The 14,956-nt window shown below is 50.8% G+C and overlaps 2 protein-coding genes across 5 annotated transcripts in view; one reads left to right on the top strand and one right to left on the bottom strand.

Moving 5' to 3' along the window:
* Nucleotides 1-8,833, top strand: part of DELE1 (DAP3 binding cell death enhancer 1) — a 39,239-nt gene extending 30,406 nt beyond the window's left edge. For all 3 annotated transcript variants that reach the window (XM_045028809.1, XM_045028807.1, XM_045028808.1), the window contains one exon: nt 299-8,833. In XM_045028809.1, the coding sequence (XP_044884744.1) occupies nt 299-474 (176 nt within the window). In that variant the 3' untranslated portion in view covers nt 475-8,833. The remainder of the gene's footprint in view (nt 1-298) is intronic.
* PCDH12 (protocadherin 12) overlaps nt 5,223-14,956 on the bottom strand; it is a 40,392-nt gene continuing 30,658 nt past the window's right edge. For both annotated transcript variants that reach the window (XM_045028806.1, XM_045028805.1), the window contains one exon: nt 5,223-5,584. In XM_045028806.1, coding sequence (XP_044884741.1) covers nt 5,223-5,584 — 362 coding nt within the window. The remainder of the gene's footprint in view (nt 5,585-14,956) is intronic.

Here is a 14,956-nt window from a genome sequence, read left to right as displayed (position 1 = left end):
GTACTACAGCATCAGAGGTTCAGGGCAAAAGGGACATGCCAAAGGCTTGGGCAGCACTCCCATGTGGGGGGAAGCTCCTGTCACCAGAGGCTGGGACCCCATTAGGGGGGAAGCCCCTGTCACCAGAGGCCGTGAGGGGAGACACCGCAGCTGTTGATGTTGCTGCAGTAAGGGTCTCTCCTCTTGTTCTCCACCCTGCCCTGTGCTCACTGGTTGGTTGTTGAGGATGCTGAATGGTGGGATTGGTCACCTGCAACCCGAGAGTTTCAGTAACGTCTCCTCTTTGTGGGCTTGATAGCCGCAGAGAGCAGCCATCCAGCTCCTTCTGGAATGAGAGCGTTCTCCTCCAGCCCCTGCCTCTGGGTCCTTGAGCAACTAGCAGAGCAGCGCCAGGCCCCTCCGATGGGATGTCGTGCTTTACCCCTGCCCCACGCCTGGAGCACAGGCAGTCTGGCGGGGGCTGACGTCAGCTGACTGAGATGGAATCCAGCCCCAGAACACACGGCAAGTCTATCGGATTCTTCCTGCCTGGAGCCACAGCCAGTGCCCTATTCTCAGGGGATAGCACTTGGCTAGTAGGTACAAATGGAATCAATCCCTTCCTGTGGAAATCATGCCCAAGAGGAGCAGTATCATCCTCCTGTAACTCCACCAGCCCTTGGGGAGAGGCAGCAGTGTGGAGGGGGCGGGGTGATGGCGGATGAGGGTAGGCGATGGTGTTTGGAGAGGAGGGGGCAGTGCAAGTTCTCTAATGGAACAGGAATGATACAGGTGCTTCCAGAGCAGTCTCCCTGTGCCCTATTGATACTACTCTGAACTACCTGGCCTAATTTCACACTGCCCCAGGCAACCCCGGGCCCCAGCTCCTCCACTCTGCCTTGGCCCAGGGGCCTAACCATATGCATTCACACAGCCCAACCCAGCTCAGCCCCCATGCTTTGTGAACTGGACCAGCGCCTCACTGTCTCTGCTGGCCTGAAGGTCTTGCTGGAGGCTCTTCCTCTGAACACCAATGCTCTGCTCCACGTAGGAGCTGCACTTGGCTCTTTGGTCCATCCCCTACCTGTACTGTCTGGCAGTGTCTGGCACCATGTCATGACTTGCCACCAGGGCTGCAGGTCACACAGTGGCTCTGCACACACAAGTTGCAGCAGTTTAATTAAATCAGTTAAAAGCTGATTAAGTCAAACAGATGCTTATCTCTGCCTGCGCCTGGACATGTACCCACACAAGCTAAACCGATACAAGCAGGGTTTAATCTGTGTTAAGAGTATCTACACACAAATTGCACTGTTTTAATTCAGTAGCAAATTCTCCCTGTAGTCAAACTGGTGCATCTCTGCGTGTAGACCTGGCCTCACAACAGCAGCTGTCCCTTGGCACCTGTTCTCAATTCCAGCCTCCATTCTGCAACTGTAGGGTATAGGCTCCCCCTCTGTTCCCAGAGCCTGTGGCCTTGCATTCAAGGCCACTCAGTTTACTTGCTCTTCCTTTGTGAGGCAGGATGCAACTGGCAGGAAATCCCTCCAACGGATTTCCCTACTCTCATAATAACCAGGGCTGCTCCTGAGCATCATCTCCCTGCTGCGGGCGGGGGGAGGAAGGGGGAGCTGCACCCACCCCCTTCCTTTGTTATAGAACTCACCGTGCAGCGGGGAGGAATGAAGCATAGCAAGGCTAAGCTAGGGGAATGGAATTAATCTCCTCTTTAATTCACTAATTTATTGTCGTCTACAAATAAATCCAGTGGCTACATGCAAATAGTGCAGGGTGAGAAAGTTGGGAGGTTGTTCGCTGTGTTTGTGGGATGCCTACAGTCTGAGATGAGAACAAGCCCTCCAGTGCTGAGCTCCCCCATAGCCACAAGCACGTCCCCTGTAGCTTGCAGAGGAGTTCAGGCCTGTGGCTGGGCCAGAATTTGCCTCACAGTCATTTGGTTGCTGAGGAAAAACAATTTTGTTTTCAGCAGTCAGCAAGTAGTGAAGAATTAGTGGTGTAACTAATAATAAGATGATGCAAGCAGCAAATAATGAGCCCCATCCTTCAGGTCAGTTTTTTGCTTTCAAGGATCTTTGGACTTTTCTTAAAGTATTTTAGAGAATCCAGTGTTAGAAGGATTTGATTTTTGAAAAATTACAGAACTCCAAGTGCTAGAGACTTTTTGGTTGCATTGCTCCATCACCTGTGCCAGCCATGTAGAAGGCACTCTCAAGGGAATGGACAGTTGGGAGCAAGTTCTACTCCCCATAATGTCTTTTCATTTTTGCTCCTTTAAATTGGACCCTTCACCCCACAGTGTCTATTCCTGCTGTGGGTTGCTGTGCACACACACACACTGCAAAGTTTTGTAACTGCTGTGCATGTGGGAAAGGTAGTGAGAGGGCAGGGCAGGTGTGGGCATTCACTAGACAATTTTGGCCCTGTGCTGGTACTGCTAGATCTTTGCCAGCTCTGGGGAAATGCCGTTACATAAAGGGGAGCCAGAAATGCAGTTGTTTTGGAGAGCTCACCTCAAAATTTGTAACAAGAGAGACACTAAAGTGGAGCTATCAGTACATCTAAACAGAAAGTGCTGCTTAGCCTTAACTAGGCCTGTGGCCATTGCCAACAAGCTGCCTCCAGCTCCAGATTACAATCACCTCAGTATTAACCTGTCTGGTGGAACATTGAGCAGGTGACAACTGTCAAATATTTGGGTAGTGTCAGTGCTGGAGGATGCTCATAAGACGTGGACACTCATACAGCAGAAGCTACTGCCATGTTTTGGGCCCTTCATGTGACCTCTGTGGAGATGTTGGGACATAAGTTTACCACAAAGCTGGTTATATATAACTATGGTTATACCAATTTTATTGTATGGAATAACATGGGCGCTGAGGAAGGCTGAAGAGCATGGACTGACGTTTTCAATTCTTGTCATCATCATCAGCTGCTCCTTATTTAAGGCAGGACAGGATCAGAAATGGGCAGGGGTTTAGTTTTGACAGTTATCTTGGCATGGTCATGTCAGGATGGAAGATCAATGAATTCTGAAGCACATGTACCAAGGAATGCCATGAACTGGCTGGTGATCACATGAGTGCCAAAAGCTTCAGTGGTGTGATAAGACTGCCAGTGATGGACAAACTGTGAATATCCAGCCAGACCAGAGATCAGTTCTGGTGGCGCTTGATCTGCAAGGAAGCCACTCCTACCCAGGGCTCATTCACTCTCCCCACATATGGCATATGGCTCACCCCACACCATAAATACATGCCCCCAAGACTTAGCTCCCTCTCTTCCCCCCATGTTCTAGTTCTCACAAATGCACATGCACAACTCTAAAGCTCACCATCCACCATGACTGACCCTTCCTTACACCCTATGGCTCAGCTGCCCTCCCATACCCCTATGGGTCACCCCCCATGGCTTCACCCCCTCCACAGACACATCCCTGTGGCTCACCCCCCTCCACATATACACACCCCTTAGTGCCAAATTGAAGATGGTCACTGGGGTGAGGCTTATGAGTATTTTTACAGCTGGGTTTCCATTGTGCTTTCCAGGGTCCTCTGCTCTGCTCCCTTCCTCCTTACTGGTCAGCTGATCTCCAGGCTGGGCTTCTATCTAGCTGGGCTTCTTGCTCCCCCACCCCCTGGCTACACGCTGGACCCTGATACACTGCAGCCTGGCTCCTGCCCCTGTGGGAAAGCTGGGGAACATGAGGCAGTTGTGGGCAGTTCCCAGCCAGGCAGGGATACAGAAACCACAGTGTCAGTCATCTGGTGCAGCACCATGGAGGATGTGGGAGAAAAATACTGAATTCTGAGGCATTTTGGCAAAATGTGTTAGTCCACAGCTGTGGAATCATAGAGCCCGTGAAGTCTGAGAGAGAGGAACAAGACAGGTCTCACCTCTCCAAGCTGTACTTTCAGTCTCTCTGAAGACTCAGGCAGGCATTACTGTATCGGTTACACTTGATCACATTTATGAGGCTTTTGTCACAACCACAAAGGCTAAAAATATTTTAATTTTAAATAAAATTGAAGATCCTGGAGTTTGATTCTGCGGCAATGTGAATTCTGCAGCTGGGGTCTTGTCTGTGAGCTCAGGATTGCTGAATTTGGGTCTCAGAATGAAGTTTGCATGTGATTGAGTGAGTTCTGTTCATTGCTTCTCTAGCACAATCCACTCTGCCCTACCCAGACTCGGAGGAAAGGGCCTTGCTGAATTATGGCCCCTGCAAGAGTGTCACTGCCTGTCAGACACCCAGGTGGCTTCAGTAACTGCAGTGTCTACTGCACTTGCTATAGGGTTTGTTGCACAATTTTCATGTCATAGATCATAGAATCTATGTCCTCCTGCTACCAGAAGTGAAAGCCCAGGTCCAGCTGGGATGTAGGGCAGATTGCAGTATGGTAAATGCTCTCCTAAGTTATCTTCCCATGTCAGCAAGGGAGGAAAGAGGAATTGCTGGGCCTGAGGCAAATGGATGGTAGGTGGGGGCAGGTTGTGAGCAGGAAGGAGGTGCCCAAGTAATGGGTGGAGAGATGGGGTTGGGGGATAGGCCATGGGCAGAAAGGAGGAGACGTGATGGATGGGAAATGGGACCTGTAGCTGGGCCATAGATGGAGAGGAAGGACTGGGAGCTGGGCCATGGGTGGAGAGGGAGAGATGGGCTATGGGCAGGGCAGGTGGGTCCAGATGCCAGACTGTCAGGTGGGAGGTGGGACCAGACACTGGGCTGGGGTGTTGGGGCAGGGAGATGAGCTATGGGCAGAGATGCAGGGCTGGGCATGGATGGGGAAGAGGGACCAGGTACCAGGCTGTGGATGGGGAGGTGTGTGCAGAGAGACTGGACTGTGGGTATGGAGGAGTAGCTGGGTGTTGGGCTATGGGCTTAGAGGTGGGGCTGGTGCCAGGCTGTGGGTGGGAAGGAGAGGCTGAGTGCTAGGCTGTTCATGGGCAGACAGATGGGCCTGGTGTCGGGCCAAGGGCAGGGAAGCAGAGCTGGGATATGGGGTTGGAATAGGAACTCCTTTGGAAGGAGCCAAGAGATGGAAGGGGATTTGGGGGAGGTGGGATCAGATAAGGGAAGCAGGAGGGCAGCTGCATCTATGACAATCTCTATTGAGGTGTGATTCACGCTGGAACTGTTCACCACCATCAGTTGCTATTTCCATTTGCAAAGAGCATTGGTTCTGCTCATGTGTCTGCTGCAGCCGTCAGCCTTCCCATATGACCTACACAGCAGGAGCATCGCCGTCCATCCCAAAGGGCTTGCTATGCGCAGAGAGCTGCTGCAGGAGTCCCGAGGCCGTTGCTGCATGGACCTGTGCTTTCTGGGATAAGATCATTTCAAATAGGGTGCTCATCTCGGAGAGGAAAGTGCTGGCCAGTCTCGTCCTGGCTGCATTTGGGTCAGATCCAGTAACTTTGCCAAATGTCTCAAAGGTTCTTGGTTTATCCTGCTCTGCATCTTCCTGGTCCTGAGAAGAGTGCATAGAAGCAGGGGAGAAAACATTGTCCTTGTAGCTGCTGGTGAGGGACAGGGAGAGCCGAGCCATCCATGCAGGGTCTGCCGTCAGCCTCTCCAGGGCCAGCCCTGCAGGGAGCAATGCACCAAAAAGAAACAGGGATGGTGAGAGCTGGGGCTGAACAGTCCATGGGAGAAGAAAGAAAAGACTGAGGAAAGTGCCCTTGACCAGCTGGGAGAAGGGCAGGGGGAGCATTCCTGACTCCAGGCTTTCAAACCTTGTGAGTCAGCCAGCCCAAAAATGGAAGTGGCTTAAAAGTAATGAGATTTTAAAATAAAATAAATGTGGGGCCTCTTTGCCTTGGTAGTTTGGAGTTTTTAGTGATCACATTTCAGACTTTATTTCACAACTACAAGGGCCTATATTTAGCATTTATTCAATCAGAGGTGAGATTCTGGTGTCATCACATGGCTCCAGCATCTGGGAGCTTTAAGGAAAACACTAAATAGCATGAAAGTCATTCTAAAATGGCAGGAGGTGGCATCACTGTAATAATTGTGTGCCCCACACAGCCCTTTTACAGTCAGTAGTTCCCTAGGAAAGTTCTTTCTAAAATGGTGACTCAGTTTCATCTACTTAGCCAGGTTGCCTGTTAAAAAGAAACAGCCAAATTGCTGGTTTGGCTATGTTCTCATGTAATCCACGGTGTGATGTGCCCCCTGCCAGTGGCTGGTCCACACAGGATAGCAGCCTACTCTTGCTGCCAGCAAAGTTGTTAAAGGTGGAGCATGGAAATCTAGAGTTCAAACCCTGCTAAAGGCACAGCACAGGGTGAAGAGTGACCCATAAAATGATATTATTTTAATTTTTTTTTAAAAATAAAAAACCCTAAAACCCAGCAAATGGCTTATGAAACCCAGTTAAGTGAATTATATTAGGGTTGCAAAATCAAGCATTTGCATATTAGGAAATGCCAGAATTTTGACTGTCCCTTTGCTCTTGTAAGAGGGTAAATGGAGTTCCCAATTTCCAATGTGCTTGCTTCAGATCATTCATTATTCTGTCTGTCATATCGCCTCATCTGCTCTCTAAACTAAGCTTTTCTGACCTTTTCACTCTCCCCCATGGCAATCTCTCCAAGCTCCTAATCATTCTTATTGCCCTCCTCCTACTCCCTCCAATTCTGCAAGACCCTTTCTGTAGTTGCATTCCTAGTGCAATACACAGGATCCTGGGGAGGGGAGCCCATGGATTTAGAAAATGGTAATACAATAGTGTTCATCTTTTGATGTTCCAGTGCAAAAACGAGGCAGATAAGCTAGTTCCCTACTGGGGCAGAACTAGGGTCGTTTGGGTACTGTCAGTCTGATTCTCCTCTCAGTTACCCTGGTTTTACTCCAGTGTCACTCCAGTCTCCAGTGGGGTTGCTCCTGATTTACATCACTAGGGTGGGTGAGAGAGAGGAATCTGTCCCAGTTATTCAGTCGGGTTACCCTGAGGAGGAAATCAAACCCAGTGGCCATGAATTTCCATGCTTTCAAATATTTAATTTCACCTTTATCTCTGAATTCCCTCACTTTTAATAGCTGCTTTTGCAGCTACAAGGCTCTCCTGAGGGGTTATGACTTTATGCCTGCCCTCCAGTGTAGATCAGATGTTGACCTTTGCTTGCTTGCTGGTTTGTTTTCAGTTTGCAGAAGCTGATAGGGGGCTGTGTGCCATGAGAGAGACAGAGCCTTTGATCACAGCAGAGCCCTGTTAGGGGGTGGGGTTTCCCTTATTGGGGGGCCTATAAAGGCAGCCAAGTAGCTAGCTAGTGGTATAGGAGTTAGCAAACAGCTGAAAATAGTGTAGTATGAGTGGGTGTTTGGGGGAGAGAATGTTTGGTGTTCTGTTTTTTCTTGAGAGGATTATAGGAGGGAAGGCTATGACAGCTACAGGGGCAGCAATATCAGTGAGCCAAGGAATGGAAAAGACAATGAAGATGACTGGATGTAGAGCTGCAGGATGTATCCCAGAACAAGTACCTGAAAGGTGCTTCATTTGTATGAAGTGCTATCTGGGACAACTGATGGAAGAGAAGAGCCAAGGTTTGGAGCTGCAGGTAAAAACTATGGTTGAGTTTCAAAGGAGATTTGAGCAGCTGATGGAGAGGAGGCTGAATGGAAAACTGCTAGATGAGGAAAGTGGCCAGTGGAACCATGTGACAGCAAGAACCAGGCAGAGGAAAAGACCACCTAGTGAGGGGGAAATAGAGCTGAAGAACAGGTTTGCTAAGTTGCAAAATGAAGAATGGGCATAGCAGGCAGAAGGTGGGAGGGCACCAAAAAAGGTGGGAGGTCAACAAAAAAGAGAAGAGTGGCTAGTCCTATAAGAAAGCCAGAGTTTGGAATCACAGGAGGATAGAGGATGATTGACAGAAGACTGCAAGTAAGAGCAAAGGATGAGAGGACTTGCAGCCAGAAAAAAGTGGAAGAGGAAGGCCAGAGAATTGCACCAACACCAGGAAGAAGCAGGTCTGTGTGATTAGGGACTACCTACTAAGAAAGACAGGCCTGTCACCAGAGCTGATCTAGGGAACAGGAGGGTGTGGTGTATGCTGGGAATTAAGATATGGGATGTGGACCTGAGGCTGCAGAGGATCCTAATGAGAGCAGAAAAGAATCCACTGATTGTCCTTCACACCCTGCACACTGTTGTAGTAATCTGTTTGTACAAAGTATGCCCTGTAGAGTATCATTTGAAAACTTTTATAACTTGCTGGTCAGTCATTATGCTTGTAAAACATGTGTGGCAACACTGTATGTGAAGTTATAAGATTCCCCTGTATGATGTTACTAACATGTTCCAAATCCCACAGCCCTGCCCAGGCAGAAGTGAGGTCTGTCCTAAACAAAGGAAGTAATGTGTGCTTGCCTTAATTTTAATTTAAACAATAAACAAAGTCATTAAGCAGGGAGAGAAACAAATGAAGTTTCAACAGGTGGGGAAAAAAACAGCAGGGAATATCCTGCCACATAGACTCTTGGTCTCAGCCAGAAATGTTTTTCAAGAGGGCAACTGATATTATGAAAAGGAGAGACAATCCAATACATCCCCCTCTCTCTTCCTGCCCATTACATTCTCTGCACCTGAGAAGAGAAAAGGGAAACAGCTGTTGGACTCTGGGGGAGGGGTCCTGACCTGAGAGTTTGACCAGTAATCTGCTGGAGCATGTGCTGAGAAAGTGTGCTTTGCAACTAAGATAGTTTCTTAAGTAGATATTAATAAGTGTTTTGTCTCTGTTTTTCTTGTAACCATTTCTGGCTTTTATACCTCATTGCTTATAGACACTTACATCTCTTTAATTAATAAACTTGTTTTACTGTTTTATTTAAGCCATTGAGTTTTTTTAGAGTCTAGGCAACTATTTAATGTAATATGATGGTATAGTATTACCTTAAAACAATGGTCCCCAACCGGTCGATACCGATCTCCATCAGTGCAGCATGGCTGCCACTAAGGCAGACTCCTGGAAGTGGCCAGCATGGCTCCGGGGGCGGGGGGACAGAGGTCTCCTGCCACACACTGCTCCTGCCTGCAAGCACTGCCCCTGCAGCTCTCCTGGCCAATGGGAGCTGCAGGGGTGGTGCTTGCAGAGAGGGGCAGCGCACGGAGCCATTTGCCTCCTGCCCCACTTTCCCTACAGGGGTGCGTTGGCCCCTTCCGGGAGTGGTGTGGGGCTGGGGTAAGCAGGGAGCCTGCCTTAGTCAAGCTGCACCAACCGGGAGCTGCCGGAGATAAGCGCTGCCCAGCGGGAGACCACACCCCAACTCTGAGCCCCCTCCTGCACCCCAAGCCCCATCCTTGATGCCCCCCCAGAGCCAGCACCCTGTACCCCCTCCTGCACCTCCACACTCTGCTCCAGCCCTGACCCCCTCTTCCCAGAGCCTGTACCCCCTTCTGCACCCCAACTCCCTGCTCCAGCCCAGAGTCCCCTCCTACACTGTGACCCCCTTGGCCCCAGCCCATAGCTCGCACCCTCTCCTGAACTCCTACCCCAGCCTGGTGAAAGTGAGTGGGTTGGGGCCTCAGGGAAGGTGTGGGGTAGATCCTGGGTTGTCCTTAGATTGAAAAAGTGATCTTGGGCATTAAAAGATTGGAGACCACTGCCTTAAAAGAATAATGGACTTAATATATTTATGCTATCCAGGAGAGGGCTGGGCAGTACAGAAAATGCATTTCTGGGGGGGCGGGGGGAAGGAATCCAGGACTTGGTTATACTGCATGGTGACCCTTGCATACCCCAAGACTGGTGAGATCCAGAATGTGGCTGGCAGGCTGCATTTACACACAGACACCCAGGGTGTGACTTGCCTGTTGGAAGGCTGTTTGTGAGTGGCCCAGGTGAAAGCTACTATAGCAAGGTATTGCAAGGCAGCCAAGGTTGCAGAGCAGGAGTGACAGACCCTTCATCCTCCACCGGTCTGAATTGTGACCCAGTGTGTTACAATTTGGGGAAGCTGGTTGGGAGATGCTCATGTAATCTCTATGTCTGATTCTAATATTGAGTGAGTGGAAAATCAAATAAAAGAGGATATAGCACTTGAAAGAGGAACAACTGGGTAGAAGAATGGACATCAAGAGGAAAGATAGTATCCTTAGTATTGGCATTAACAGGCAGGCAGGTGATACTGGTAGTAAAATGACTACCCAATCAGGTGAGGAATTTGGGCACAGCAAAGCAGAAACAGCTAAGATGTCTGTAAGGAGCCTTGGAATCAAAATGGAAGAACTAAAACTATTGGTGCAGAAAGTGAAGCCCATTATTATAGGGATAACAGAAACATGGTGGAATACGAGTTATGACAGGAGTACGGGTATTTGAAGAATGTGGGCTGTTCAGGAAAAACAGAAATAAAGGCAAAAGTGGTGGCGTCACACTGTATATTAGTGATGAGGTTGACGGTAAAGGAATTAGAAGGAATGGAATGGAATTGTGTGATTATGTGAGACTTTAATTTCCCAGATATAGATTGTAAAACAAGTGCTACTAATAATGGTAGGGCCCAGATATTTCTGGATGTGATTGTTGGCAGATTTCTTCACCAAATACTCACTGAATAGCAAGAGGTGATACCAGTTTCGATTTAGAATTGATACCTAGTGAAGACCTCATAGAAGAACTGGTTGTAGAGGACAGCCTTGGTTCAGTTGATCTGGAGTTAATTCAGTTTAAACTAAATAGAAATGGGTCTGCCACTAGAGTCCTTGATTTCAAAAGGGCAGACTTTAAAACATAAAGGGAATGGACAGTTAGGGAAAACAGTTAGGGAAATGGACTGAACTGAACAACTCAAGGATCTGAATGTGGGGGAGGCTTGGATTTGCTTTAAGTCAAAGTTGCAGAAGCTATCTGAAGCCTGCATCCCAAGCAAGGGGGAAAAAATTCTAGGAAAGGATTGCAAACTGATTTGGATGAATAAGCATCTCTAACAGATTATTGAGAGAAAGTAGAAAACCTACAAGGAATGGAAGATGGGCTGAGTCAACAAGGAAAGCTACCTCTTGGAGATCAGAAAGTGTATGGAGAAAGTGAGAACTGCCAAAAGCCAAGCAGAGTTGGACCTTGCAAAGGAAATTTAAACCAATAGTAAAAGGTTCTTTAGCCATATAAACAAAAAGAAATCAAGGAAAGAAGTAGTGGGGACTGCTAAACACTGAGGATGGGGTGGAGATTAAAATAATCTAGTCATGGCCCAACACCTAAATAAATACTTAATCTTATAAGAACGTACATACTGGGTCAGACGAAAGGTCATCTAGTCCAGTATCCTGTCTTCCAACCGTGGCCAATGCCAGGTGCCCCAGAGGGAATGAACAGAACAGGTAATCATCAAGTGATCTCCATCCAAGAATATTAAAGGAACTGGCATATGAAATAGCAAGCCCAGTAGCAAGGATTTTTAATGCATCTGTAAACTTGGGAGCCATACCCTATGATTGGAGAATTGGTAATATAGTATCCATTTTTTAAGAGAGGGGAAAATAATGATCCAGGAAACTACAGGTCTTTTAGTTTGACTTCAATTGTATACAAGGTCTTGGAACAAATTTTGAAAGAGAAAGAAGTTAAGAACATGGAGATAGTCAATAATTGGGATAAAATACACCATGATTTTACAAAAGGTGCCAGACCAAGCAGATTTCTTTCTTTGAGAAGAAACTTTTTTTTTTAAGACAAAGGAAATTCTGTAGATCTAATCTAGATGTGGTGAGTGTCATAACTGCTGGGCTATTGGTTATCGGGGACTAGGTGGGTGGGAATCTGTGTTTTTGTTATGAAAAATAGCTGATCAGGCTTAGATGCCTAACTCCAGGAGACAGTTCACAGTTGTGAATTGCAGGCAGAGATAGGCACCTAGACCCAGGTCCATAAAGGGTCTTAGGTGTTGTCATGGGTGGCGGGTGATGGATGGACTTGGGGAGGCTAGCCCCTGGCCAGACCACCACCTCTTCTGCCTGGGGCCCGGGGCCTGCCCGCTGCCAGCCCCTGGCTTCCCAGCCCCAGAGCGCCTGGCAGGCGGGCAGGCAGCGTGGCCCCCAGCCCAAACCCTGGAGTGCCTGGCAGGCAGACAGATGGGAGTCCCTGGCTGCAGGGCAAGGGCTCCATGCTGGAGCCCGCCCAAAAGTGGGGAGGGAGGGGGGCTCCTGCCCAAAGCAAAAGCAGCCCACTCTCCTTGTCTCAGCCTCCCTGCCCAGGGCAGGTGGAGGGACTGAGGCTTCCCACAGCTGCCCACGCAGCTGTCCCTGACCCGGTTCTGGCTGGCGTTGAGGGGCTAGGAGCTGTAGCCCAGCCATGGTAAGAGCCAGACGGGAAGCTGTGGTGGACCCTCTACCTGCCTGCACTGTGGGGGGGTCTGAGCAGCCCCCAGCCTGTGTTCCCTTCCCCCAGGCTCCCCAGCCACCCGGGGCAAGAGGAGGGACTCTTACCATGGCCGGGCTGTGGCACTGAGGCTCCTCCCCGCTGGCTGGAGCACAGTTGGGGAGAGCCATGCAGGCAGCTGTGGGAAGTCGGCATGGATTCATGAATCCTCTTCCTGCCCCAGGCTACCGGAGAGCCGGGGGGGGGAGGTGGGACATGGGCCAGGGGCTGCTGTCAGCCCCCCCGGGCAGGTGAAAGGTCTGCGGCGGCTCCCCACAGCTGCCTGAGCTCCATGCCACCCTGGCTGATGGTGGGGCCTAAGGGGGAAGAGGAGGGGAGCGAGGGAGGGTTCCATCTAGGCAAAAAGTGGATGGGCAAGGCCTGGGGGACGGGCCATGCAGGGCCACACTGGCAGTTTGGGTAGGCTTAGCCTTCCCCTGCCTTTTATACCTGCCACCCATGGGTGCTGTGGTGCTGAGTGTCACAATGAATAACTTTCAGGCACCTAGAAAATCACTGGAACAACACGCAGCCTGAGTTAGGAGTCCCGGCTCCCTATGCAATGCAATCCACAACAGTCAGCATGCTAAATGGGAAGTCACCTAAACTAGCCAGTGTGAAGTGCCAAGGGGGGGTTGGCTTAAGCCCTGCCCCCTCACAGAATTATGTGCCTGAATCCTGGCTGCAGGTGGAATCTTCTCCTGGAGTCAGACAGCTTACCCACCTACGTTGTTCTTTCCAAGAATAAGTGAGGCATGTATCATGAATAAGATTATGTTTTAGTCACGGGTATTTTTAGTAAAAGTCATGGACAGGTCCCCGGCAGTAAACAAAAATTCACAGCCCATGACCTGTCCATGACTTTTACTATATACCCTTAGCTAAAACTGGGCCAGGGTGCCGCTCTGTGTGTGGGGGGGTGGTGGTGGTGGGGGGGCACGGGCCTGGTGCTGGGGGGAAGGGTAGGATGACCAGGTGTCCAGTTTTCAACTGGAACACCTGGTTGAAAATGGATCCTGGGGGCTCCGGTCAGCACTGCTGATCAGGCCGTTGACTGTCCAGTTGGCGGTGCCATGCAGTGGGGCTGGCAGGCTCCCTGCTAGCCTCCATGGGTCCCAGGAAGCAACCAGCTATCCCCCCTCTAGCTCCTACATGTAGGGGTAGGCATGGGACTCAGCACCCTGCCTTTGCCCCAAGCACCGCCCCCTCAGCTCCCATTGTCTGGGAACCGTGGCCAATGGGAGCTGTGGGGGCAGCGCCTGCAGATGGGGCAGTGCGCAGAGCCACCTGGCTATGCCTCCATGTAGGAGCCAGAGGGGGCTCACTCACTCGCTCATTTTCACCAGCATGAAATACTTGAGGTACGTGCCACCTAGAGCCTGCACCTCATACCCTCTCCTGGGCCCCAACCCCCTACCCCAGCCCTGATCCCCTTTCCACCCTCTGAACCCCTCAATCCCAGCCTGGAGCACCTTCCTGCACCCAAAATTCTTCATCCCCTGCCCCACATCAGAGCCTGCACCTCCAGCTAGAGCCCTCACCCCCCTGGACCCCAACCCCCTGTCCTCCCCAGAGGCCCTTCCCATATCCTGAACCCTTCATTTCTGGCCCCACCCTGGAACCCACACCTCGAGCCCATACCACCTCCCACACCCAACCCCCCTGCCTGAGCCCAGAGTCCCCTCTCATACTCCAAAACCCTCGGCTCCACCCCAAAGCCTCCTCCTGCATCCCAAATCCCTCATCCCTGACCTCCTCTCACATCCCAACCCACACTCTGAACTCCTCATTTCTGGCCCCACCCCGGAGCCCGCACCCCCAGCTCTGATCCCATCCCACATCCCAGTCCCCTGAGCCAGCCTGGTGAAAATGAGCGAGTGAGTGAGGGTGGAAAGAACGAGTGACAGAGGAAGAGGGGGTGGAGCGAATGGGGGCCTGGGCCTCAGAGAAGGGGTGGGGCATGGGGAAGAGCAAGGGGGTTCAGTTTTGTGCGAGTAGAAAGTTGGCAACTCTGGGAGGGGGTGGGCAGCAGTGCACAGCCTGGGACCCCAGCTGGTGCTGGGAGGGGGGGTTGGCAGGGCTGGCAGGATCTCTACCTGGCTCTGACTGGTATGTCCCTGCAGCTCCTAGGGGAGGGGCGGTCAGAGGGGCTCTGCGCCTGCTCCTGCCACAAGTGCTGGCTGCACAGCTCCCATTGGCTGGGAACCCATTGGCTCCCATTGGCTGGGAACCACAGCCAATGGGAGCTGCGGGGGCGATGCCTGTGGGTGCGGGCAACACGCGGAGCCCCCTGGTCCCTCTGTCTAGGAGCTGCAGGGACATGCTGGTGGGAGCCAGGAATTCCCTCCCCCACAGTTAAGCACCACCCCATACCTCAAGCCCAACTCCCTGCCCCATCGCTGAGCCCCCTCCCACATACCCAAACTGCTGCTGCTGCTGGTCCAGGGGCTGTCTGGCTCTGCCAGCACCAGCCACTTCAGAAGTCAAGGAAAGTCACGGAATCTGTGCAGCAGCTGGCAGTATGAGCCATGGAGTTTGGTCTGGGGTCCCTCTGGAGTCCTAGGTTTTGCAGTCCTAGCCCAGTAATGGACCTGGT

The sequence above is a fragment of the Mauremys mutica genome, chromosome 8 (assembly GCF_020497125.1).
Source record: "Mauremys mutica isolate MM-2020 ecotype Southern chromosome 8, ASM2049712v1, whole genome shotgun sequence".
In the NCBI taxonomy this organism is placed as follows: Eukaryota; Metazoa; Chordata; order Testudines; family Geoemydidae; genus Mauremys; species Mauremys mutica.
This window is presented reverse-complemented; position numbering and strand designations above follow the sequence as displayed.